This window comes from Jatropha curcas, chromosome 10 (assembly GCF_041381405.1).
Source record: "Jatropha curcas cultivar XTBG-Jc1 chromosome 10, XTBG_Jcur_1.0, whole genome shotgun sequence".
Classification (NCBI taxonomy): Eukaryota; Viridiplantae; Streptophyta; class Magnoliopsida; order Malpighiales; family Euphorbiaceae; genus Jatropha; species Jatropha curcas.
Window position 1 is genome coordinate 14,061,799 of NC_143160.1, and position 27,556 is coordinate 14,089,354.

General features: G+C 34.7%; 3 protein-coding genes across 5 annotated transcripts; 2 read left to right on the forward strand and 1 right to left on the reverse strand.

The window, feature by feature from the left end:
• The first annotated feature begins 916 nt into the window (after positions 1 to 916).
• Positions 917 to 10,179, forward strand: SUF4 (zinc finger (C2H2 type) family protein). Of its 2 annotated transcripts, XM_012233176.4 has the most exons (7): positions 917 to 1,261; positions 1,550 to 1,650; positions 6,987 to 7,104; positions 8,076 to 8,491; positions 8,813 to 8,967; positions 9,056 to 9,109; positions 9,809 to 10,179. In XM_012233176.4, exons 1-7 carry the CDS (start codon positions 1,068 to 1,070, stop codon positions 9,878 to 9,880), a joined length of 1,110 nt encoding a protein of 369 aa, XP_012088566.1. In that variant the 5' UTR covers positions 917 to 1,067; the 3' UTR covers positions 9,881 to 10,179. The 2 variants fall into 2 exon arrangements, with proteins under 2 accessions (XP_012088566.1, XP_089571476.1); XM_089715350.1 differs by lacking the exon at positions 917 to 1,261 and adding an exon at positions 1,895 to 1,971 and having other exon boundaries at positions 9,056 to 10,179.
• A 393-nt stretch (positions 10,180 to 10,572) lies between these two features.
• On the forward strand, positions 10,573 to 14,786 carry SETH1 (phosphatidylinositolglycan synthase family protein). 2 transcript variants are annotated; one of them, XM_012233177.4, is made up of 2 exons: positions 10,573 to 10,921; positions 13,821 to 14,786. In XM_012233177.4, exon 2 carries the CDS (start codon positions 13,825 to 13,827, stop codon positions 14,737 to 14,739), a length of 915 nt encoding a protein of 304 aa, XP_012088567.1. In that variant the 5' UTR covers positions 10,573 to 10,921; positions 13,821 to 13,824; the 3' UTR covers positions 14,740 to 14,786. The 2 variants fall into 2 exon arrangements, with proteins under 2 accessions (XP_012088567.1, XP_020540190.1); XM_020684531.3 differs by lacking the exon at positions 10,573 to 10,921 and adding an exon at positions 11,060 to 11,476.
• Positions 14,787 to 22,540: 7,754 nt separating this feature from the next.
• Positions 22,541 to 26,523, reverse strand: LOC149493151 (uncharacterized). The gene is made up of 4 exons (XM_089715670.1): positions 26,250 to 26,523; positions 25,732 to 25,797; positions 25,312 to 25,419; positions 22,541 to 22,943 (listed from the first exon to the last, which is right to left on the reverse strand). Exons 3-4 carry the CDS (start codon positions 25,406 to 25,408, stop codon positions 22,720 to 22,722), a joined length of 321 nt encoding a protein of 106 aa, XP_089571796.1. The 5' UTR covers positions 25,409 to 25,419; positions 25,732 to 25,797; positions 26,250 to 26,523; the 3' UTR covers positions 22,541 to 22,719.
• Positions 26,524 to 27,556: the final 1,033 nt, after the last annotated feature.

Below are 27,556 nucleotides of genomic sequence, written 5' to 3' on the forward strand. Positions count from 1 at the left end.
ATTGAAATTATGAAATTTAATCATGCCCCTTTTTTGGCAATCACAATGTTCTCCTTCTTATTTGTCTTGATAGATTATAGATAAATAGATTGAGATGCTTACCACCTCAACCAATAAATCGATGATTTCTTTTTCAAAATTTTGCTTCTTTAAGCCACTGCTGATTTCTTTTTTTTTTATCATCGGCAATTTCCTTTCGCTTTTTCTCTTGATTTTACTTAATTTTATTTTCAATACTTTAAAGATTTGTATTCATTTGGAATAAATTTTTGATTTAATCTCTCAGATTTATCATTATTAATAGATCTTGATCGTTTTACTACTCTCTCAGTAGGGTTGAATGTCTTTATACCCTCATAGTTGGATTTCATTGTGGTTCCTTTCCTTTTATGGAGTTGTTTCTCATTTTTAAAGGATTTTATATTTGTTTGTGATTTGTTCTCTTCCGACAGTTCGAAACGAACTATTCATTTTTTATTGGAGAATACTCTTGTATCAATGGAGTCTAAAAGTGTAGCCCCTTCTATATTTCAGGTTTAGTAAGGTTTTGGAAGAACAAAATTGGAGATATTACTGTAGAAAAATTTTTTTATCCTATTTGACAATAAATCAGTTTTTTTTATCGTAAAAAATTAATCTCTTTTGCCAAAATATTTCTAAATAAAAAATTTTAATTTTCTATATGTGTATATTTTATACACTCACGTTTTATTCATCGTTAATGAATTGCCATTTTTCTTAAAAAGAATTGTTGATTGTTTTTTTATTTTTTTTAAAACACTGAAAATAATAACAATTAGAAAGGAGGAGGGATACGAGTAGTTTTGTACAGTCAAACTGGCATATATGGCATATACGTGGGATCCACACGTGAAATCATAAGCTGACATGGGAAAGAGGTGCCTTTGGGATTCCTCAATAAAATTGCCGTCTATCTCTATGATTCTCCTTCAAATCTAATATATCATAAAATACCGGCGAGAGAAAGAAAACCCTAATTCGATAATTAGCTCGTTGCCATCGAAGAACAAGAAGAGAGATTTTGAGCGAGGTAGAAAGCAGCAACAATGGGAAAGAAAAAGAAGAGAGTATCGTCAAAAGTTTGGTGCTATTATTGCGATCGGGAATTTGATGACGAGAAGATTCTAGTTCAGCATCAAAAGGCAAAACACTTCAAGTGTCATGTTTGTCACAAGAAGCTCTCCACCGCCGGTGGCATGGCCATCCATGTCCTTCAGGTCCACAAAGAGAGCGTCACAAAGTATTTTCTATCTCGCTAATTCGATAAGTTTTCAATTTAGACAAAAAAAAAAAAAAAAAAATGCTATTTGGGTTTCGTAGTCTTGATTTGGGATTAATTATTTGTGTTTCCTTGCGAAACTAATGGTCAATTAACTGCTTTTTGCTTCTTTTCTTTTAAGAAACGATAGAAAAAGTGGAACTTTGTCTTTGTGGGAAAAGTAGTTAGTAATTACGAGGGATGGATAATAACTAGTCTCTGTGTGTACCTTGAGAGTGTCTGATTTGAGTGTACCATTGTTTGATGCAGGGTTCCCAATGCAAAACCTGGAAGAGAATCAACTGATATTGAAATATATGGAATGCAAGGAATCCCTCCTGATATATTGGCTGCACACTATGGAGAAGAAGGTAAGGAACTTTGATTCTTGTTGTTGTTGTTTTCAGTTTTCAGTTAAGTTCTATTGTGTGTGATTGTTCGTGTAAATTTTAGCATCATTGTGTTATTCAATAAGTTGCTGTTGTTCCTACCTTTTCCCTCTAGAGATGTGTGATTTTTGGTGGAATTCGAGATTTGGGATTATATTCCTTGTTATTATCCTCCTCCCTTTATTTTTTTTAGTCTAGTTTACCATTGGCATTCATGGATTGCAAGGTCAAGAGAATGTGACATGGGATGTGGATTGCTCCTATCTCCAATTGGAGTTAGAACGGGCTCACTCTTCTAAACTTGTGAGTCAGTTCAGTTTTAGTCAGTACAAGCAAGATTACGTTAATATACTTATATTTACTTCTTTTCCTTTTCAATTTCGTTTGAAAATCTTGTAAATTGGTACTTATAGCTTTTAGCTGTTATTATTCTCTGCTGTTCTAGGATATATTTTGGGTGTGGGTAGTATTTTTAATGGATTGATCTGTAGTTTTTGGAATATTCAGGTAGATATTCTGTGATGTGAGCCCATTTATGTTGAATCAGGATCTGAGTTTCACAACTTTGTAGAGCCCAACTTGTTCTACAGTTTAAACTAGCTGTCTGGAGTCAAACCTCGTTTTGTTTGTGAGATGATAGGTATAGAATAATTAGAGATATAGAATACTTTTTATCCTTGTTATTTCTTTAAATCTTAAGGCCGTTTGTTTCCGGAAAATAACTTGTTGGAAAATTACTTATTGGAAAATGCTTTTCCATGAAAAATATTTTTCAGGAAAATATATTATTTTCCAACATTTGGCTATCACATGAATCATCACTTGGAAAATGTTTTTGGCCTTTGATACAACATTAAAAAAAATTAATTTTCCACCATATAAATAATGTATGTGCACCTATTATATTTCACATAAATGTAATAAATATTTCGAAATTCATAACAAAATCAAATTAACAAGTGAAAACTTTTAATTTAAGTGACAAATGGCATTGCCAATTCACAGGATTTCTGTTTGGTTCTCTTTTAAGTAATTTCACAAGCATACGTGCTCAATAGTTCCTACACTACTATAATCTCTTTAAGAGAAATGGATTGAATTTTATGATTAATTTGAAGAAAACACCTTGGTTTTTTACTTTACAATGAAGAAATTTTTTTGCAAAAAATGCAAATCGAAGAGAATATATAGTAATTGATAAAGAAAGAATTGGGTTTTCCGATTTGGTTACCTCGATTCTTCCTTTAAGCCACTTGGTAATCAAGAAAGAGAAGAGACAATGAAGCAACGGTTTTTCCAATCATGTGGTCATGTGTTATTCTTGCTTGGTAAGTGGTATTACATAGTTATTAAAGGCGTGCTTGAGGCGTGAGGCTCAAGGGCTTGTGCCTCAACAGTCCTTGCTATTGCCTCTGGGTCTGTGCCTACTAAGGCTCAAGAGAGGCGCGCCTCTCTAATTTTTTTTTTTTTTTGAAGTCGCCTAGGTTTTTCTTTCAATATAAAGCTTTCTAGCTAGCATCTGCTCAGGCAAAATAAATAAATAAATAAATAAATAAAAGAAATAAAATTCAACAAAAAAACCAGTGATGTGCTATGTGATCTAGCTTCTACTCCTTCATCTAGCACTCACCTGGTGCAATCTAGTTTTTAGCCAATAGCCATTAAGATATGCCTTTTTCAATTTCTCTTCCTATATTTGCCTTTTATTTTATTTTATTTTTCCAGTTTCTTGATTCTACTCTTTTCTATCTTAACTCTAATATCTTCATATATAACTTGTCGTGTTGCTATTTTGTTTTTTCTGATTTATGTGTGTTTCTTTCCATGTTTTTCTTTTTTTTTTTTTTTTTTCCATTTTTTATATCTTAAAACATAATTTTCAGATTTATGTGTTTAATTTTTTTTTGCGTCTCACTTCACTCAAGCTCGCACCTTCGCCTGGAAGCTAGCGCCTAGGCTCTAGTAGCCCTTTGTGCCTATTGAGCCTTGTGCCTTTAGTTACCACGAGTGATAAATGTCCATTGACAAGCAATGAGCAGAGATATATGTTTGTCTCTGTTATTTATTTATTTATTTTTTCTGTGTACGTAGATACGGAAGTTTTAAACAAGTTAGGGAAAATGTTTTCCCATCTAAAAAAAGGAAGTCATTTTCCATAACTGGTAACTTATTTTCCATTGATTTATTTTCATTTAGTGCCCCAAACAGCAGAAAATTTTGGAGAATATTTTCGTGCAAGTTATTTTACATTAAAAAATAGAGCCTAAGTGTGACTGTGGTAAGTCTTTCGTGTAAGTTTAGAAGGTCATTTTAAAACCCATTTAGTTATGCTAACAGTGGCTTTGGTTGCCGACCTTTTTGCAAATAAAATTGGGAATTGGTTTTATTTCCTCCTCTTTATTCTTTATTCTTTTGGTTGCTGCTTTTTCAACCATGGGCTTAAGGAATTTTAACTGTCTTTTCTAAAAAATTCTAGAAAACTGATCTACAGTCAAATCCACATCTTAAGTGTGAGTATGTTTTAATCATTTAATATTTGCTGCCTTGAAGACTAAGTACTACCAAATGTCATCAATTTTTAAATATTGAAAAAAAAAACCAAAATATGCAATATGTAATTTTTTAGGTCAAGTAATTTAATGTTGAATCCATTTATCAAACTCCAAATCGTTTTAGTTCTTAAATCTAATCAATAATCAAGGTTAGCCGAAAATTATACATACAGGACATCATTTCCACAAATTAGTTCGAACACTAGGGAAAAAAAATTTTAAAAAATACAGGCGTGTCAGGGCCTGGTCGTACCAGGTGCGTAGCCAGATTGGGCCTGCATTGAGGCACCTACACTGCACCTTGGTGCGCCTCGGGCCTAGGCATGCTTTTAACAACACTGACAGAACTTATAGAAATTTGAAGTTTCATGAGGAGCAGTGTTGCAAAAGCACTAGGCGCCCTTGAGGCGACAAGGTCCTCCATTGCTCGAGGCGCTAGGCACTCGCCTAAGTGGTGTGAGGATTAAAAAATTCTAGATAACTCAAAATTTAGAAATCTATACTGGTTCCAAAAAAGCATTAAATAATTTAAAATTCTAGATGCCTTGTTAAAGAAATCAAAAGTTCAAAACTATATCATGCATTTAGAATTAGAATTATGCATCCAAAGATTAATTTCAAAAACCACTTTAAATAATTTATAATTCTAGATAAATAAGAATCAAAACTATATCATGTAACTTAAAATCTTAGTTTGTAAGTATTTTCTTCTTTATGTTGAGTCTGCTATGTCCTTTCATGTAGCAGAAACCTACATGGTTTCCTTTTCTTTTATTAGATTTTATTCACCTAAATCTTTGATTGGCTGTCAACCTTCCCAATTTGAAGCCAGTTTCCCTTTCTTCTTATTTTTCCATATTTGTTATACTTTTTTTTAATGGTTATATTAGATGATTTTTTATTTAATGGCTGTCAAAGTTTCAAATTTTCAGCCACTTTCTTTATTTTTTTTCTCCATATTTGTGTTAAACTTTGACCTAATCATTAAATGGCTGTCGAACTTTATATATTCCATCCGTTTTTAGCTTTTTTTTTCCCCATATTTATATTTCTATTACATTATATTAAATGTTAAACTAAGATTTTAATATCTATACGGGAAGTAGCAATTTCTATTTGAGGTGCTCGCCTGAACCTTGCTGCGCCTTGGCGCCTAGGAACGCCGTTAATATCCCCTCGATGAAGGTGTACCAGGCGCCTACTGCTCGCCTCACTTTGCCTCACCTTAGTGCCTAGGTGAGCCCCTGGAGTGCCTGGTGACAACACTGATGAAGAGAGGATTCTCTTTAAACTTCCATTGTAACTTCAATTCAGGATAGAAAGTTAGTGAGGCACTGTTAAATAGATAAAGTTGATTTTGGATTGCCAAAGCACGCTTTCTGCTTAAGCTTGACTTAAAATTTGTGTGTGGACTTCCTAAGTCAAATGGTTTCGAAATATCTAGGTGATTCAATCTTTGAATTTGGTTTATGCTTTTTGAAGTAACTATTGTGATGGCATCACCTCATGGTTTAGAATTTTGTCTTTGAGTCCTCATAGGCATATGCCTTTTACCTTGGGCAGTCGCTTGTTCAGGCTATTTAAAGATATTTTTAATGATAATAGTTAGAGCTTGGATTGCTGAAGCAAAAATTTCTTCTTCAAGCTTGATGTGGGCCTTGTATGGACTTGATATGCGAGTGAGTAGTTGGAATGACTGATTCTGCTTTTACTTTTGGTTCACTGTTATCAAAAGCTAAATACACTGTTCCATTATCTCATGTGCTTAAGGTATCTTTTGAGAGCTCCTCGGCATTCTGGTTCACAAAAGTACTTGCAGGGTTGTGTTTCTTAACTTAAGCACACACTTTCATCATTTCTTTGATATTTTTTCTGACTTAATAGCTGAGATATGCTAATTAAGATGTATATTGATGTACCATGCGGGAGCTTATTTTAAACCACAGATGGTCAATATTAAAGTGAATTCACGTTAAGCAAGATACAAACACTAAATATACAGGGCGCATGGATGTTCAAATTCATTAGTTTAATTTCTCACCAGCAATGTGGTTTGTCATTCTCGTAGCTGAGTTGTACTTATTATATCATTTAAGGGGAGAGATGAAGACAGGAAGAAGGAAGTAGTTAGTAGTTACCAACATTGGATTTGTTTTTAATTTTCTCATTCAGTCTGGTTCTGTTTGAGAAAGTAAAACCAAATTACTTTGAGCTTGGTTTTGTTTAGGCAGACAATCTGCTAGGAGTTTTGTTGACATTATCCATTCATTTAATGGGAGAACTTGAGAAGACTTTGTAAGTGGAGGTTAGATGTCCCAGGTAATAAGGTGAAATTTCAATTCATTGATGTCATATTTGGGTGAGTTAATTCTGAAGTGATGGAATGAGGGGAGTTCTGTTATTGCAGTGACATTTTTATTAAGAACCTTGCCAGGTCTTAAGTAGTAAAATGAAAATATGTTGTCTAGTTGGTTCTTGTTTGATGTTGGCATGCTATGCAACCCTAATGTGAGTTCCACATCTTAGTGATTGGATTTGCATTTATTTTGATGCTAAAGAGGTTTGATAACCCTTTCCTTCCATATTTTATATAAACCTATTCTCTTGCTTGGAGCTAGTCTTTATCTGTGGTCTTATAACAAAAGTTATTGACAGTAGCTAAATAGTGGAATTTGTGTGCAAGTATTGCCTGCAAAAATCTTTGAATGCATTATAATTTGTGCATATAAACTCATTCCTTTCTGACAAATATGTATGTTGTTGCAGAAGAAGAGGCTCCGTCAAAAGTTGCCAAACCTGATGTTACATCTGCTCCGCTTGGTGTAATGCCAGGCCCATTAGGTGTTGGATATTCTCCACAAACTTTAGGTGCAATGCAGCCAATGTATGTTTTCATGGTTCCTTTCTGTTTCTACAATTGGAAGAGTGCTCACTTTTATGCTTAGACTTGGACAGTTAGACTTCACCATTTGCAATCCTTGATCATGGTCTCTAGTATTGCTGAATGTATAATTGAATGGGGACAGAAGTGTTAAAATACCTTAAGTTTGGGGAAGGATTTGGCCAGAGTGAAATTAATTAAATGTTGGATTAATTGATCTATACATAGATATTCAGGGTAGATTATGTAGTGGAAATAATACTTGCATCAAATTATCTAGTGCCTGAAACCCATGCGTTGATGATGCAATACTATCACATTTACATTTTCATACTTTCTGGAAAATTTAGACACCATTGGGGCAATTACTGGGGCCTGAATGTTCCATCATAATTTTCTCCATTATCTTCTGCTCAGAATCTTATGTAGCGCCTGTGGTAGAATTCTGATTTCCATCTAATTTTACGACCAGCTGATTGACCCCTTTCAGAACCTTGCTTATCTTGCCTTTACCAAATGTATTGAGGGCTCCAAGACAATAAAACCCCTTACTTTAGAATTAGATTAAACTAAAGATTGTGCAAACAGCACATTTATTTGTTTTCATGGTTGCATTTTATCTAGTGATCGGGGAAGCTTGAGCATCTTATGTGGTCTATTTTGAGGGTAAAGGGACCATGTGATCAAAGCTTTTCATTGGCAACACAACCCTGTGTGTGTAATCAACACTATAGACTGCAAACTCATTCAAATAAAGAAAGTAAGCAAAATGATTAATATATGAGTTCATGGGGCCATTTTTACCTAAATGGCTCAACTAGCTCTTTTTCTTTTTTGATAATTTTATGAATTTTAGGACTGACCAAAATAAAAGGCCCAAATGGATCCAAAACAGTGTATTTATTTGTCATTAATTAGAATTCAAATTAAATTTAAATCTCTGTTTTATTTTTTATTTTATTGTGTTGCTGTAGTTACAATTCTGCGGTGCCAGTTCCTCCTGCTGGCTGGCCTGTTCCTCCTCGACCCACATGGTTCCCACAATCTACTGCAGTTTCAATTCCACCTACTGCTTCAGTAGGATATGCACAACAGCCATTGTTCCCCGTGCAAAATTTGAGGCCGCCTCTGCCCCCAGCTACATCTCCTGCCCTTCAAGCTTCCCAAGTAACTCCTCCTGGAATGCCCTCTTCCACACCACCCATTCCTGTATCACAGCCATTATTTCCTGTTGTTAACAATAATTTGCCTCAAAGTTCACCATTTTCTGCACCTTTACCTTCAACCAATATACCATCAAGCTCCTCTGCAGAAGCAAAAGGTTCTGTGGATGTGCATTCAGGGGTTAATAGTTCTCTGACAACTAGCTATCACAATCCAAGTATTCCAGGTTTGTTTACTTCTTCCTTATCGATTGATTTTAGAATAGATCCAGAATAGTTTTCAGTCACTACTTGTGGTTGATTATGGACAAAACGGGTTTCAAGATTTTTATACTGGAATATTTTATTGAAATAAATTGGTGGACTTTGACTACAAGTAATAACCTTGCTTTATTTAAAATATATTTTATGGGTTTATTGTGCTTGCTATTTTTGTGTTACTGTATCTGTTATACTCATTGCTCTTTATTGGGTTTATTATGCTTGCTATTTTTTTCCCCTTTTCTTCATTTATTCTAAAAATGGTATTTTGTATGTATTAACTGCAGGTGGGACATTAGCAAATTCACATTCTTATGCCTCTGGTCCAAATACTGGTGGTCCTTCCATTGGACCGCCCCCTGTAATTGCTAACAAAGCTCCTGTGACGCAGCCTGCTGTTAATGAGGTCTATTTAGTTTGGGATGATGAGGCCATGTCCATGGTGAGTTGCTTCTGCGTTGTGGACGCATCCTTCTGGTAGTGTTGAACAATTTTAGTTATTCCTACTTAATTCTTTTTAATATTTACAGGAGGAAAGAAGAATGTCCTTGGCAAAGTATCAGGTGCATGATGAAACTAGCCAGGTAAGTTATGACTACCTCTTTAATATTTGGAGTTGGTTTGCACATCTAACCAGATGGGTAGGCTTTATGCTCCGTGTTTTCAGATACAGTTGTTTACGCATTGTTACCTATTTAGAGAGGTATTTTCTGTATAAATTTTTATTATATCTTTTCTTCATCAAGAACCCCACAATTAGCAAAAGATGCATGTCTTCAGTCACTATCTTGTGAAGTTCAGTTCTATTGATTGGTGGCATGGTATTATCTTTTTGTCTGTTATTCTCTTGTTTGCATGCCAATGCCACCTAATATGTAGTTGTAGGTTATGTTATTTATGCCGGTAGTTAGTAATTTCTGTTTTGCCAAACCTGCTGGAATCAACTTGAAGATTCTCCTTCTTAGCGTCATTCTCAGTTAAGGCATGTATGTATTTGCTTATTTGAAATTTTAATGTGTTATTTACTGGCCCTATGCTTTGACTCCGAAGTGTTGGGGTTTGGGTGGAACAAGATGATACCCAACAGATTTTTGCTCATTCGTAGCATCATTTCAATTTATTTTTATCGTCGAACAGTGAATTCAGACTTGGCCCAGGTCAGCTTCTTTCGCAAAGTTTGGTATCTTTTGCATAAGACCAAGCTTTCATATATCTGGTTTGTCAACTGATTTCTGTTAGCAGTTCATATGTTAATCGTTTCTGTTTGTTGGTGCATGTTTCAGATGAGTTCAATTGATGCAGCCATTGACAGAAGGATACTGGAAAGCCGACTCGCAGGTCGAATGGCATTTTAGATCAACTGATGATCATGTATTAATTGCTGGATATTACAGAATTCACATTAACTGCGAGAGGGAGGGGAGTCGTGCAGAAACGTCATTGCTTGGATCCTGCAGATAACCAATCCTGTATGTTGTATTCTTTGTGAGACTGAGTTAGACGAGAGCCATTCTTTAGTTTATAACAGAAATGTTTCGATAGATGCTGGGCGATTCTGCTTTTTTTTATCTTTCTTTTTCTTTGTTAATCTATCGGAAGTATGTTAGGATATAGATTTTGAGTTTGCCTTGGCTAATGGTGTTGAATTTTTCAATTCCTTCTTTATTTGTAACTTAATTGAAGTCATTTATTTTTTTGGTGGCATCAGAATGAATTTACATTCTTCATCAAATCTTTATTATCCATCTGGAAAAGCTGAAAAGAATTGAATTGAAAAACCAAGTTTATTTGGGCCATGTCGAGTATATAGAATAAACAGGGGAATATAAATTTTTTTATTCAACGAATTATTTTATTAAAAGAAAAGCTTTTTTTATATTAACCATATAATTATCTTTTATAATCTCAAAATAAACTTCAAACGGAATATGTTTATTTGCAAAATCAATAAAACTTGCAGTGAAATAATTAAATAATAAAACATAAAGCAAATGATGAGGATATGTCTGGTATTTAAGAAAAAAGCTCAAAATTTTTGTTGGGCATTTTCGATTCCAACAGTAATTTTTCTTTCCAGGAACGATGTCGTTTCATCTATGCTCTTTCCGTCTGCACATCCTCTCTTTCAATTTCTGTCTTCTCCTTCAAGCCGTCTCTTTCTCAAAACTCTCTTCTCTTCTGACTCACCAATCTCACTGAAAATCTGACAATTATTGTGATTAACGAGACTAAATAATTCATCTTCTAATATTAGGAAAAGAGAGACAGTAGATCTGAGAATTTTTATTGCTTCTCTCTCTTTCCACGCGTGCTTTCTCTTCGTCGTCGTCTACCCGTGCCCGCGACAGAGCCACCGTGGCAACCTTTCTCGACAATCTCCAGCAACCACTACGGAGGTTCGTTTCCGAACTTCCTTATTGTGTACTTATTGATGTACAATATGCAAATCATTATTCTAAGGTTCAATTACATTGGTGATTGTTTATGGTTAACAACAAATGATTATCTATCTACTGGTTTTCTTATTTATGCATTTCATTACAAAAAATTCTGTGGGAATGTTCGTGATTCTTCATTAAAATAATCATTTCGTCTATGAGGTTTTGTCATAATTATCCAATTAGTATAACTTTTTAGACAAATTCTTAAGAATCTCCTAAGGTTTCCCTCCGTCTCATCAAATAATCCCTCCGTCCATTCTCTTGTATTTTTGCCGTTAAAGTCGGGTAGAAATTAAGAAAGAGGTGAAAGAGATATTTTGAAATGCCATTGATGTCCTTAATGAAGCTAGAGACACATAAGAAACCAAAAAAAAAAAAAAAAAAAAATCGAATTTTGCCATAGCAGAGACCCTTCTTTTTAATTCTCATCCTCTCTCTCATCATCTTTCTAAAGTGGTTTCAACCCTCACTACCTCTTCTCATTTTGATTCTCAATATCTGTCTTTAAGGGTAAGCTTTGGATTGAGCGTTTTCAGTTGCCTTATTTGTAATCTCTCGTTTGATTGTGTTATTAATCATCTTTATTTATGCTTTTTGCCAATTGGTATTGCAGTTCTTGTTTTTCTTTGAATCGAGTTTTCAATTTAGATAATTGGATTTTGATTTTGTTATCAATCTTCTGTATTAATGCTTTTTGCCAATTGGGTTTTGTAGTTCTTGTTTTTTTGTGAACTGGGTTTTCAATTTGGATAATGAGGTCTTGATTCGATTTGCAGTAACTATCTGCCTTGGTTTGATGTGAAAAGAATGATAACCTTCGTCTTATAGCAAAACACATCCATATATAATTGCCTTCTCATGACTGTCCACACCAAACCACACTCCTGAGAGCAAGCCGTAGGTAATATAACATGTGATGTCAATAGTAGCCATTACCATATACTGCAAATGCACAAGTATTTCACAGTTGTCATTTTCCTCTTTCACCATTGTTTTATTTATCAGCAAAGTCTGCATCCCTCCCTGCTTGGTTTGCACGCTTCAAGAAGACCCAATGTATCACTCTCTCTCTCTCTCTCTCTTCTTTGTAAGCAAAGCATCCTTTTCTTGAACAGTCTTACAAGTCCAAACAAAGAATTTAAAAATCTTCTCCATTAACGGAAACAATCCTTGAACACCCTTTCCAGCAACACCTTTTCAAGAATTTCTTCATCACCAGTAAGGAAGAATTTCTTCAACAAATCATCCATTGATTACACACCGGGCATGGTGGAATTTCTGGTTTCTTTATGAAGAAAGACCCTGGATCAAATAAATTCTGTTACACTCGAGTTCATTTTTTGCATCTTTTATTTGGCTTAGTGACTTTTAGCTGTTATACACATAGCGAAGCTTTGGTTTTTTTGCAAATCCAGCAAAACTTGCTTAAATAGCAGAGGTCAATATATACAGCCATGTGGCAACTATGGGAATTAAATTGAATATTTGTTATAACCATAATGATGGTGATTTAGAAGTTAGTTCATCTATTTGTTATGAGTGGGAAATTGTAGTGGCAAATATGTTACGTTTGTGTGCTAAGGAGGATACAACTGCTAATTGGTGCTCCAATTGGGATGAGGGTTCACTTTTGTTGCAAGTAAAGTCTTCAATTCAGTTCTAAATGGAAGGAGGATGGTATTTAAGGGTATTTAAGTCTTTTCTCCTATATTAACAGCAAAAACACAAGAAAATGGATGGAAGGACTATTTAATGAAACGAAGGCAAACCTCAAGGACATCTTAAATATTTGTATAGAAGTCAGGGACTACTTAGATAATTATGGCAAAGATAATGGACAAAATAATTATTTTTCCCCCTTGAATATCAAATGAAGCCCTCTATTTGGTCGTTGGAGCTTCCAAACCCATCATTTGAGTAATTGATTTCTGTTACAAATAATGCTTTACTCTGTATGAAGTAAGTACTATAGAACAATGTTTGAGATTTTAAAGTTTTGATGGTTTAACTTGGTAGTAGGGCTAGGATTTCAGTTGATTGAGTTAGGGAAGATTAGAGATTTTGTTTAGTAGGAATTTCATGTGAAAGGAAGCTGAATTATTAGATTTTGAAAGTTGAATTCCAATCTAATTTAGGGGACAATTTTAATAAGAAATATGAAATGTAGTGAGAGAAAAACAAAACAATGAAGGAGATGAGTTCTACCTCGTGATTATCCATGTTTGGTTTTTATAAAGTTTTTTTCTGGATTTTGAAAAGTATCTTTTTGTAGGTTAATTTGAGGTATGAAACTCTAATTATCTTGGCCATAGCAAATTAAAATCCTTGTGTGTTTTATGGTCAGTCCCAGAGTTGGATCCTTTTGCTCACGAAGGGATGAGATATATTCCTAGAGTGAAAATAGAATAACTTATCAATTCACGAAAGGGAGTGCTATTGTTCCCATGATTCTGTAGTTTATATCAATGTCTGCATCAAACTCCTCTCAGTATGTTTCCAACCATGATTAAGTCATTGCTAATGTCACATAGTGAAATATCCCGTGCTTGTGGATGGAGATTGATGGATTTCATACTGTAGGGGATGCATCTTGTTATTGGTGTCACAATTATATTATCAATTATTAATCATCTCCTTGTATATTTCCATTAAGTGGTTCTATTTCCTTTATACATTGTTCTGTTTTGTTGCTATATAATGACTGTCATTTGTATTGCCTGCCACACAACAAATTTTTGAAATTAATCATCTGACATATTGGAAGCCTGAAGATAGAGTAAAATTTGGAATGATGGATTTCACTGTTGTTGATTATCTTGAAAGTTAAGTGTTGCTTGGTCATACAATTGTGTAGTTGAATGGCAATGGATATCAACATCAAGGAAAGCTCTTCTCCTCATCCCAAATGGAGAAAAGTAGCATATGGAGGGATGCAACCTGGGTTTGATGACAATCACACTGATGATTCTTTTCTCGAAGATATGGTTATGAATGCTAGCGTTGTTAAAAGGGACCTGCTGAAAGTGATCCAAGACTCAGTTTCCATCTCTCAGTATCTATGCATTGTTGCACTTGTCGGCTTGGTTTGGACCTATACCCTGCAATCTATCCTTAATGAAAGTTCCCTCTTACTTCTTGATGTGGGCCTTCTCGGATCAGGTTTCCTTGTGCTGCTTTTAACCAGGGAAATGCTCTCTCTCAATCTTCTCTTCCATTATATCCTCAATATTTCTTTTTTTACGACGGGATTATATGTGTTGGCTCCAATCTATCACACTCTCACAAGGTCCATAAGTTCCGATTCTATTTGGGCAGTAGCTGTTTCACTTATCATACTTCATCTTTTCCTGCATGATTATTCAGGATCCGCAATTAGAGCTCCTGGGGCTCTGAAAAACCCGAACTTGACCAGTTGCATCTCTTTAAATGCTTCTGTTGTTGCCTCTGTTTTTATTGCATCTCGCCTTCCATCAAGGCTACAGGTTTTTGCTATAATGCTGTTTTCCTTGCAAGTTTTTCTTTTTGCTCCATTTGTCACTTACTGTATTAAGAAATACTCCTTTAGATTGCATCTTGTCTTTTCCTCTGGGTTGATGGCTGTTACCTTGGCATTTGTTTATATGTTGCACGGGTTACTTTTTGTGCTGTTGTTGGGTTTATTGGTGTTTGTAAGTGTGGTTTGTCCTTATTGGCTGATTAAAATTCAGGAGTACAAGTTTGAGATAAATGGTCCTTGGGATGAGGCTAAACTTTGTTTCGATATAACAGATTGAGATTATCTTGTATGAATCAATGAAAAGTCGAGCATGTTAATTTTCAATTTTTTTTTTTCTTCTCATGTCATTGTTTGATATACTCATTCTTAGTTTTTGCTCTTAGAACTACCAATGCAATCATTTTAGACAGGTTTTGTTGAACATTATGATTTTGCTCTGGCAGTGAGTCATTTCTTTTCCGGATTAGACTAGTCCTTTTCCATTTGGTCATTAGGTCAGGTGATCTCTTGGAATCATGGTGGAGTTTTGAACCTTAGGACTTTTTATGGCATTGTTGCAAGTAGCAGATTTTGAGCCAAAATTATGAGTAATCTTGTTGGTTCAAGTATGTAGCTACTTGTAATAAAGTTTGAAGCTTTTCCTAAGATCAGTTTTGTGGTATAAGAAAACTGTATTGCAAGTATAAATATTCATTGGACTGAGAAAATTATTCACAATTTTGGCCCAAATTCTGCTACTTACAAATAGCAAATGCCAAACAACCTATAGTTTTTTGAGTGTCTGGTGCTTGACACAACTCTATGGCTAGTGATTATGTTACTGGATGTTCTGATAGCAGCAGCTACTTACGCCTATGAGAAGAAAGTGTCATGTGTTACTTCTTTTCTATATATATATATATATATTGCAACTCGATTCAAAACTATATAATTTTGGCAGAAAGATATTTGCTATATTAATATAGTATTGGTAGAGCTACAATATTTAGTTATAATTTTATTTTACCGTTGTCATTTATAATTTTTTCACTATATCAAAAGAATTATCTACTTACACTCTGTAAATAGCATGTGTTTATTAGCGTACTATCTAATAATACTAGATATCTTATTAGATCAAATACATTGGAGAGACCTATCATATGCCCATAAATTTGAGGATTTTAATAAGATTTACATTTCTTTTACTAGCAACAACAATTTTTAAGGTACCTAACTTTTATGTAAAATATTGATTTACATATATGGTGCTTATTTTTTAACAAAGCTAAAAGATACAGCTGAAAACTCATTTGCAGGAGACAAATCAGAAATTAGAGTGCCAAAACAAGAACAATGTACTACTGTCCTTTGCAAAGCCTGAATAGCAAGCAAGTGATCGCAAGCAATCACCCTTAGGCAGGGCTACCGGTTCATTTTGAACCAAAATCGAATCAAAATTGAATGGTACTGTAGATGCATTGGAATTAGACTGGAATTGTCGGTTTAAAGTTTTGAATTGGAACCAGTGGTTCAAGGGCTGGTTAAGGTTCATGTGAATGTTAAAATTTGAACTTGAACTGACGGTTCCGGTTCGATTCGTACCGGAAATTTTCTATTTTTATTTTCAAGATGATAATCATTTATCTATTTTATACATTTTTAAAAGTCTCAATAATATTTTACTACATGATATACTTAAGATTTTTTTTTAAAAAAATACACTTTACTTTAAAAGATAAAAATCTAAAAAGTAAAATGATAAAAAAAAGAGAGAAATATTTAGTTTAAATCTATATTATTTTTAACTTTCTTTTTACCCTTTTAAATTATTTACTAAGTTTAAAATTACATTCTTTTGAAGCATTTTTCAAAAATTTTTTATAATTTATTTAATTAATAACATTTAAACAAAATAAAGTGATAATTTATTTGATTATTTTGTAAAATTAATTAATTTTATTCTTATATGGGTATGAGCATTTTAAAGTTTATTTAAAGTAAAATTTATCAATATTCTTTAAAATCATATTAATATTTTCAAAATAAAGATGTAACGTCAGAACCGATTTTTTTTTTTTTTTTTAAAAATATATATATATATATATCGCCGGAAACTGTAATTGGAACTGTCAGTTCATTGGAACCGCACCGGAATCGGAACCGGAACTTGAACCAGTGGTTCAAAGGCTAGTTCAGATTCAATATTTTAAAAATTTTGAACCAACTATGCTTAATCACTCTCAATGTGCATAGGACCTTCAAAGTTTTTATCCTTCAATAAGATCAAAACTTCTCATATGCTTAAAACTCCAGCCATCAATGCATTAGAAAGCCCAAAGACATAATTTTACCACCGTTACACCATCCTATAGAGTCCTTAACAACCCAACCTGCCCCTGCTACTTTAGAATTAATATTGAAGTATGCAGCAACATTAATCTTCAAGTGTTGCTGAGGTGGCGGTTCCCATTTTGTAACAAATTGCTGTTGAGTTGCTACACTACTCCGTCCCAGCCAAAGTCCGAGCCGCCTGCCATGCTCGAAGAAAGGTTGTAGCCTACAAAAGATATAACTTGGTCCTTCTCCTAACTGAGCCTACAAAAAATCAGAATCGGGATACCATTGTGCTTTATATAACTTGCTAATAAGTACACTGGGACGTGTTAATAAACGCCAACTAGTTTTAGCTAATATGACAAGGTTAAAATAATGCAAAGAACGAAACCAAATCCCTCCTTTCTTTCGACACAATGCCTTCCAGATAGACTAATGAATTCCAGACTCATCATTATGCCACCAAGATCAATTCATTGTAGTTTCCAGAGAAGCATAGATATTAGCCAGTAGAAGAAAAACTGCCATTAAAAAATTCGGAATAGCTTGGATAACTGTCTTTAATAAAATTTCCTTTCCAGCATGGGAAATAATTTTTGCTTCCAACCATTCAACCTGCCCCATACCTTATCGAGCACACGCCCAAAGACCTCCTTCTTACTACGACCTACAATTGCCGGCAAGCCCAATTACTTGCTTGGTAATTGAACACTATGCACCCCTAATTATTCACAGATAGTATCACATAATCAGAATTTACATTTTTACTGAAAAATATTCTAATTTATTATAATTAATTTGCTGTCTAGATGCTGCCTGGTAGAGAGAGAGGCAATGCTTAATGGTGAAGGCTTTCGAAATTTCAGCTTTAAAAAAATAAAAGGCATCGTCAGCAAAAAAATATATGAGATATCGACGACGCACCTCTAATAATCTAGACTCCATGAAGCTGACCACGCCTTTCAAAACTCTTTAGTAGTATAGATAGACTCTTGCCACAACTATAAACAAGTATGGAGACAATGGGTCCCCTTGTCGAAGTCCCCTGAAAGGAACAATACGACCAAAATTTTGACCCCCATGAGAGATATGATAAGACACAGTAGTAACCATATGCATTATTTTTTGGATCCACCCTTCCGCAAAACCCAATCTTCTCATTATAGCCTATAAGAAAACACACTCTACTCTATCATATTCTTTGCTCATATCAGTCTTAAGAGCTGCATATGCCTTCTTCCCTTGTGTCTTTCTTTTGAGGTAATGATTAATCTCAAAAGCTACCATAATATTGTTTGTGATGAGACGTCATGGAATAAAAGCACTTTGATGTTCTGAAATAACAGAGTTTATCATGCGATTAGCCAGGACTTTACAAACAATTCTATTAATAACATTACAAAAGGAAATTGGTCTCAAATCCGTAATAGCCTCAAGATTTTTCTTTTTCGGGATTAATGTGATATTGGTATAATTCTCACTAAGAGTAGGCAAATCATTATTCAAACAAGCTACACAGGCTCAACAAATATCATCACCAATTATGGACCAAAAGAAGCGATAAAAACTTGGATTAAGACTATAGACTATCCGGTTCAGGAGCTTTGTTCAGGTGCATTCTAAAAGCTGCTGCTTTCACCTCCTCACATGTACAAGGCCGGTTTAATTCCTCATTTTGCTCGAAAGTCACCTTCTATTCAACACAATCATGAATCAGACATCTCTCCTTAATTCGAAGTAAAGAGAGTTGTGAAATAATTACTGATTAAAGACTCTAAACTTGAATCCCAAGCTTGCCATTCACCCCTATCATTCTTCAAATGCAAGATCAGATTCTTCTTTCTCATAGATGATGCCATGGTATGAAAATACTTTGTTGGTGTCCCCACCGGCTAAACAAAATTGCTTGGCACGTTGCTGCCAATACATTCCTGTTGTCACAGTATCACCAAATATGCTTCTTCCTTAGCTGTGTCGTGCAACTGGACAGATTTGGCATGAAGCTTAAATCAATAGCGAGCTAACTGCTCTTTACACTGGCGCAACTAATCACAAACCGTGACTTACGTTTTTTACCCCATTGCTCCAAAAAATCCCCACATTTTCTTATCTGAGTCATAATATCTAGTCCATGCCCTTGCCACCATCTCTCCTCCACTAGTTGTGCAATATTAGTATCATGAAGCCAAGCATTTTCAAACCGAAAGGACTTGGGAACATATCGAATCACAGTGATACCCAGCGATCAAAAGATGGCTGAGTGCTCACAACATACAACATCCAAATTATAAAGCACAACGTTTTGAAGTATTGTATGCCTACAATCATTTACTAGAGCTCTATCAAGTCTCTCGCACACCCAATCTTGCAAATTTCGGCACCTTTCCCATGTATATCTATTACCAATACACCCTAAGTCATGTAATCCACACTCTTCTACTGTTCTTCTAAACCCTTCCACTAACCAGGTTGGTTGAACAATGCAACCCATTTTATCGCTAAAGGATAAAATATCATTAAAATCGCCTGCAATACACCAAGGCAAATTAAAAATTTGCTTTAGAGAGGAAAGAAGCAACCAAGACTCCCTACACCGAGATCGCTCATGCATACCATAGAACCCAGTAAAATGAAAAAAAAAGGCACACCTGACATTATAAACTTCAAATCAATATGGTTCTTACTGTAACCTAATAAATGAACACATATTTCGTTCTCTCCATAAAAGAGCTAAGCCTCCGCTCAAACCAACCGGCCCAACAGTAAAAGTACCTTCAAACCCAGTAAAAAAAAGGCACACCTGCCTCCAATGTTTCCATTAAGAAAACTAGATTGGGCTACTTTGCTGAAACAAGGTCTTTTAGTTCCGAAATTGTCTGTGGGTTCCTAAGACCACAATAATTCCATGATAAGGAACTCATGATTCTTGGCGGGCCTGAACCCCAGGACTTGCCCGACATCATTTTTTGGATCGATTACATCCATATTGTCAACATTTACCAAAAGTGTCCTAAGGTCTTAATGATGTCGCTTTGTTTCCGAGACCACCAATTGATCACCCTCAGTAGTACCAATTGGAGATATCTCTACTTGCATACCTTCCTTATCATGCATGCCATCCCCCCTTTCTTCTATCTCTTCATTTGGTTCCGTGATTTGCTCCATGATTTTAGGAATTTGAACATTTTGAAACCCCATAATATCCAAGACATTTACTATGTCTAGGACTGTTCCGTCATCGGCACCGCCCACTGCCGCTACATCCTCCTTCGTCTTTAACCACTTAGCTCCAATATTCATGACTTTTCTTCTATCAGCCCGTAAAAAAGGTCCAAATACAAACTTGTCTCGATTAATATGAGGAAAATCAAATAACTTTGCACTTTGTCTGCCATTATGCCCCAGTAATCCACAAAAAAGCAGGAAGTAGCTAGTCATTCATACTTAAAATTTATCCATGACCATGCCCCAATTGGTTTAGAAATCTGCATTCATCATTTTAGAGGTTTCCAGATATCCATGCGAATCGTGATATGCATATACTGGTGCTACACTCCTCTAAAGTTTCGAGCATCAGCCTCAAGAAAAGTCCTTATATAGTTTCCCATATCTATTGCCACCTTCTCAGACATGAATCCGATGGGACGATCATGAACTTGCACCCAAATGTCCATGCTTGTCAATTCAACATGTAGTGGATTCTCTCCAGGCTGTGAGGAGTGTGTGAGAATAACATTTTGAGTATAACTCCGTGGTCCCCCACTTATCACCCTACCATGATCAATTTGATGAAAAAATTGAAAATTGAAAGCATTATTTCCCAATTATTTGATCAACAACTCCTTTATTAGCCGCCAAATCGATGCCATAGTTTGCTTGAAAGATACATTATGCACCGGTTTATCAGTAAGAACCCTGCCCACGATACACCAATTCCAATCCGTTGCCGGATCCACCACAGTATGTGGTGTTGATACTACTACACGATTATATTGTTCCTCCAAATTCAAACTTGCATAAACATTTTCAATTGCTTTGAGAATCCAGGTTATAGGAACTACTAGTAGTCATATTGTCAGAGATTGAGTATAGATAAAAGAAAATAGTTCAGAAAGACACAGAAGAAAAAAGAAAAGAAACAAATGAGCTTGCCAGTAGGACAAGAGAATTTCAGAGCTTGCCATTAATTAAAGACAAGAGATAGTTATTAGACTTGAGATTATACTTATTTGATATATGGTTAATAACTTTTTGGAATAATAATTTTCACATTTTTTAATTATTCAATAACTATTTAATCAATTCAATTTTATAAGTTAAAAATGTTCAATTGGTTAAATTGAAGTGTTTAATAGGTACAATTTTATAAGTCGGGATGTCACAGTTTTTCGTAAAAGGTACAAGGTAAATTTATATATTGGACCTATCTTATTATAATATAATATCTAGTCATTTTTGATTTGCTTGATAGTAAATTATTTGAATTTTTGTACTGATGGTTATGTTTGCTTGAAAATTGATTCTCGGTAATTATTTAGTCAAAGTTATGGTTTTTGGATGAGGGATTTGAATTGGAGGAAAATGAGGTTTAATTTTATGATTAGTTGGTGAGGAATTGTTGGGTTGGAGAAGATGAGTCTATTAATACAGAAAGATTAGTGCAATTAATTTCAGATATTAAATTTTTAGACCAAACCATATTAAGATTAAGAAATGGATCTGTAAATTGGGATGGTGGTGATCTTGTTGATGATGATGGTGGAGAATTGTCGAAGTAATTTGATAAAGTGTTAAACATGGTTGATGATGAAGAAGAGTGGTGGTTTTGGTGATGATAGTCAGCCGGTGGTGGTGATGGTGGGTTGGACTTGAGACCAGCATAGGTTAACGGCTTGTTATCATTACAAAAAGCAATAACAACAATGAACGCAACTTTTTGATTGATGGTTGCAAAGAAAGAAAGAAAAATGGAAAATTAATGATTTGGGTTTCTATTTCCTTTTGCTTTTTGCTTCAAATATGAAAATTAAGATCTTTTACTTTTGTTCAAGATAGTAAAGAGACATGTAAATATAGAAATAGGTTTTGTTATATGGGTTAACATGTGAATCGAACATGGCATATCCCTTCGCAGTCTAATCAGCACATTTTAATATTAAGCTCACATTTTTTATTTGTAATTTTGACTTGCCAATACATTTTAATATTAAGCTCACATTTTTTATTTGTAATTCCAATTTGCCACATGAACATGCAATACTTATTGAAAAATTTTGATAAATTTAAACATTAGATTGCAAATGTTTTTCGTAAAAACATTTTTATAGAAAGTTTTAAAAAATTGAAACATCTAAGTTTATAATTAACCCTTATCTAAATAAAGATAACATGCCTTGCAAATGCTCCTCCAACCTCGCAGTAAAGAGCAATTCCCTAGAACCAAAAGGTCAGGTTCTGTTCCTCTTCCCATACTCTATAAGTATGATTGTTTCTACTCTACATGTGACTTATAATTGTGTTGTGTCGAGTAGAAGTATGCTTGAATTGCTGCATTGAAATATGTAAACTTGTACCGTAGTATCTCTAGAAGAAAAGAAACAAACAGAACAATAACATGATCTACAGATTTAAACCATAAAGAAGTCTTCAATCTGAAAAATTAATTAATAAATTGCAATTCTGTCAACAGTCCATGAAAATAGCTCACAATTGTAAATAATTCATTAACTGCCACCACAGATGAAAAAATGAGATCAAAACAGTAAACATGCCAATAGATAATATACATTAAAATTCAAAAAATCACACTTAAAAAATTCGCACTCGCGTCAAACTTCATACATAATAACTAGATTGAATGACGTTGTAACTCAACCTTCTAATGATCAGAAGCCCAACCTGAACTAAATTACACTAGCTATCCCGATTGTTTTTGGGTATCCTACTCTTCTTTCTTCACGGATTGGGAAGAAGATTCCTCGGCTTTACCTGTAAGCTGACTTACACTGGCTTTGGCGTCTGAAACAAACTTAGGATCCGGTTCGTGTTTCTCTGCAGGTTCTTTCATTGCCATATAGATATAGAATGCAATAACTACATTGACTGATATGACAGCGAGGAATCCACTCAACAGCGTCAGAGCATGGGGAGATAAATGGGTTACACCTGTTCCAAATAGTCCAAATAATAATCTGATTAGAAAACCTAAATGAGCAAAACGATGTAGAGGCACTTGGCCCTCTCCCCATTTTTAGAACATGAGACAAGGACTTACTAAGGTTTAGACACCTAAGTGAATATTATATTTCTTGGCAAGAACTGCTTCAGAAATGCATGCTACAAGAAATTCTCTATCAACAACAACAATATGCCACATGAAAATGATTCAAGAGATTTTCTATACGGTCATCTCATTTATGTTCTATACGGTCATCTCATGTGTTTAGTTCTTGATGAAGTTCTTTGTGATCTCTTTGGTTTAGCCCCCATGAAACAAGTTGGAACACATTCTTTTTATGCACAACTACTACTTTATTCTGAAAATCTAACCAAATTCTTTTAAGCACAACTGCTACTTTATTCTGAAAATCTTAAGCTTCAGAGTTCGCATGTAAATTATAATGCCCAAAATCTGGCTCGGACACAATAACACAGGAAAACTAATTTGCCACATAAAGCAAATAGATAAGATACATTTTTGCTCCAAAATATCAGAATCAATGGATAGAAATATACTCTGCGCTTTTCCCCTTTTGTTTTACCTTTCCATACGGTACTCACCTTATTTATTATCATACATTCACAATAACTATGGTCTCCAGCAGGAAAATAAATGATTTCTTAAAAAATTGAAACTTGTTGTGATTATGCTAGAAGAAGAGAAAAACAAGTGCCTAAAACGTTCAAAGTGCTAAAATGTGTAGAAAATATGCACTAAAAATTTGTTTAGAGTCATGTAAGACAAGCTAAATCTGATGAAAAAATTCATGTGAAGATGTTCATTTCAAGGATGTAGCATTTGATATAAACACAACTTCAAAAAGGGACTGCTGGAAGGTTAAACCAATGCTGCTAAAGCCTTCAAAAAGTGAACTCGCCATCAATTTCCAAATTGCTTTAGTACAAGAAACATCAAATGTGAAAGTCAATTTGGAGACCATTCCACAAGATTAAATAATATTTTCTAATATCATCACAAATTAACCTTCTTTTGGACATTTACTTATTTGTAGAAAATAATAGCACCTCAAACCTATTAATACCAGACATGAGATACAGTGATTAGCAGTTAAACTAAGAAAAAGAAAGCACCAACCGCACACAAAAGACAAATAGCCACTGAAGAGCAAATTCATATTGCAGGTTTCAACTCCAAAAAGAAAGGAAGAGAAGGGGGAGGGGAAGGGGGAGGGGGGGAAAAAAAAAGTGGTCCTAATAGTGAATAACATTGTTTATTCAAAAAGGACATGTTTATCAAGTGAACAAGAAAACCTCAGCTCTTTATTCAAATAGTCAAAAACAAATGCTTCAATCTCCTCCAAACAAATCCCAGATATAGATGTTAAGTTAAATAGTCATCTCAATACAGATCAATTGCCAGGTTGGGACATGCTTCTCTTCATGATTAAGCACCCACAATTCACTGTAATCAATGTAAACAGAGAATTTTCTTCCTCCATCCATTTCTCACTATTTCCCCTATTTTCATCATTAAGAAAATCCAATCCTTCCTTTTCACAAGAAAAAAGAAAATTTATGGGGAAAAAAAATGAAATAAGTGCATCGTGGGGGACAAGTAGTACTCTTAAATAACTCAGTAGGCAACAACAAACAAGAACATAACAAACAAGCTAAGAAAGCAACACCCTCCAATGAAGTCGGATATTACTCAAAACGATAAACACCACCTTGCCCCTTCCTTTCGTAAAAGCTCCAAAATCATAAAGTCAAATAAAAGCCCAAAAACACCACCTTGCCCAAGAACTAACTAAAAGGCATACTCTGTTTCTATCAAGAGTACATGCATTTTCTACATTTGTAGAGTCCATAAGACTGCAAAAGGATTATAATTCCAAAGATTTTACACCCACAAAGATCACTAAAGTTTTTGGACACGCCTAAGGCTCCTAAAAGAGCTAGTGTCTAGGTAATCTTGTCTCACTATCATCACAATTTTTCACAAGAAAATCAGCAAATTGAAAGTCCTTTGATACATATAAATGGTCATCGAATTACAGAAGTCCAGATGCAATATCCACAAAACTTTGTTGACATACCTAATTTGGCAATGTCACGAGGAACCAATTCCTTACTACCCCAAATACTTTTACTCTCACTTTTGTGTAAACAGTGAAAACCTAAAGGGCTAAGAACACAAAAGACTATATATGGTGTTCAGCTATGGCAATTGGGTGTAGCTTGCATTAACAATTTTCAATGATTAAGTGTCTTAAGAGCATTCACTGTATACTATAAGGTTATCTTGAGAAGCAAAAATCATCTATCTGAACAAAATAAGAATGGATAACCTTACCAGGGAGTAAGTCATTATTAAATGCGTACAGGATCAAAACAGGAGCCATCCACATAAACATTGAAGTGATGAAGAACTTCTGTATCACTCCTGCCATTGCCACCTCCTCTATAAAGAGAAAGAAAAGGATAAGCAATTTTTTTTGAGGAAAAATTGTTAAAACAAGTAAAAGGATGTTTTTTTTTTATAAGTAACAATTTATCAAACATGTTGTGTGTACACAACTAGTTTATAATTCAAATTGCATTTTCTTGTGGAAGTACTTTTTAAGTTTTTCATCGAACTTCCAAGAAAGAGGAAGCAATTAGAAAAGTTCCTAATTGAAACAATTCAGACCCATCATTATCATAATCATCATCATACCAAAGTGCTCAATAAAACTGATTAATAGAGCAATCTAATAGTGGTAATTGAAAGTACCTGAAGGGGAAGGTGAAAGGATTTTGAGCACCAGGAAGTGAAATCTCGACTGTTACAACTTATAGGCTGCATAGGAAACATCCACAATCAAATAATTGAAACTGCTCCACACAAAATAACAAGAACAAATTCAAAATTTAGTATCAGAGGCTCAGTCAGGTACAATCAAACTTTGGAAATTCATGCACAGTTCTCTAACTCATTCAAAAGTAACCTATCCTGTTATGTTCAGCTCGAGAGGAGACAAAACTGAGTTCACTGTCCTCAGTCCTCGGAGACGCCGCCATCCTCCAGGGTAGCCAGAATGGTGGTTGCTTCCAGAAATCCACATATCATACACAATATCATAGCAAAACTTTTCTAACATTCGATTTTGATATCAATTTTGACCAACATTAACTAATTTATTTGAACTGGCAAATTCTCAATTTTAAACTTAACTATTTCAATCTTACAATAACTCAAAATAAATGAAAGAAGACTAATTTAAAGATACTTAGAAGGTGATCCGAACTCACCCAATCAAGATATGTTGCCCGAAGCTCTCAGAATCACCAGAAACAAAGGTTGTCGTTCTGGCAGTTGCAAGGAAATGATATATTCCGCGATCTAAAACTTCACCAACAACGGAAATGCGAGAGAAAGAGAGCCAATCAATGTCTGGTGGCCGGTGAAGCTTTGCGGGTCTTGGTTTGTCCGAGAGCTGATCAAAAATGGCAGGAGACGAGTAATACTTGCAGATCGCAAGAGAAGAAGAGAGGAGAAGCTTCTTTTGGTTCGGTTTTCCATTCCGCCTTTTAATTAGCTATAAAACGGTCCAGTTCACTGGTTTGGTTAGCTTTAATTGACTTCTTTTGGTTTAACTTGATTCGAGAGGCTTACCCTATAAAATTACCATAAACTTTGGGATTTATATCGTGGACACCCGATTTATAAATTTAGATAGGCCTAATTTATCACGTCACCCTGAATTTTGACAGCTTTGTAATTTCATTCTATTTTGATATTTTTGTTAATTTTATCCTAATTATGATATTTTGTAGTAATAGCACCTCAATTAAAATTAAGGATAAAATTTCAATTAATCTTGGATGACCATTAACGGCGGTGTCACTATCGGCGAGAAGGGAAGGAGTGAGGTGGCGTGGCGCTGCTGTGGTGGTCGTTGGAGAACAAAAGAGAGAGGGCGGAGCTGTTGTTGAAGCTGAGAGAGTCGAGAGAGAGAGAGAGAGAAAGAAAATAAATAGGGTCGCATGCAATTTAAAGAGAAAGAAGGAGATAAGCGAGCGCCTCTGTACGACTTCGCTAAGGGGCAGGCAAGCGCCTATTCATGGTGAACAAAGTGGGCAAGCGAGCGCCTAGGTGCGCATGAATTCCAAGCCAGGTGAGTGCCTAGGCAGGGCTTCATGTGCTCGCCTATGTCTATCGGCCTCTATATTTTTATGATTTTTTCCTCTTTTTTTTCTCTTTGCTAGTTATTAGTATTTATTATTTACTTTGTGTGTATTATTCTAAGGCACTATTTTGTGGTTTTTCTATTTTATGTAAATAAGCAACAAACAATTAAATAAAAGAAGTAAGCAAAAATTAGTGCAATCGATAGAAAATAGGACTAAAGAAAAGAAAAAGTTTTATTTATCTTATAGGGATTTTTTTCTTTTTCTATTTTACAACCAAAAAGCAAAATTTTTTTCTTCCCATCTTCACCAAAAAGCACTAACTGTAGACGAGAATGGGCAACTCTCACAGGGGGTTAGGTGGAAGTCTGGGGGGAAAAACCATCGTCGGAGGATTTCCAAAATCCGCCGCTAAATAAAAACCTGTA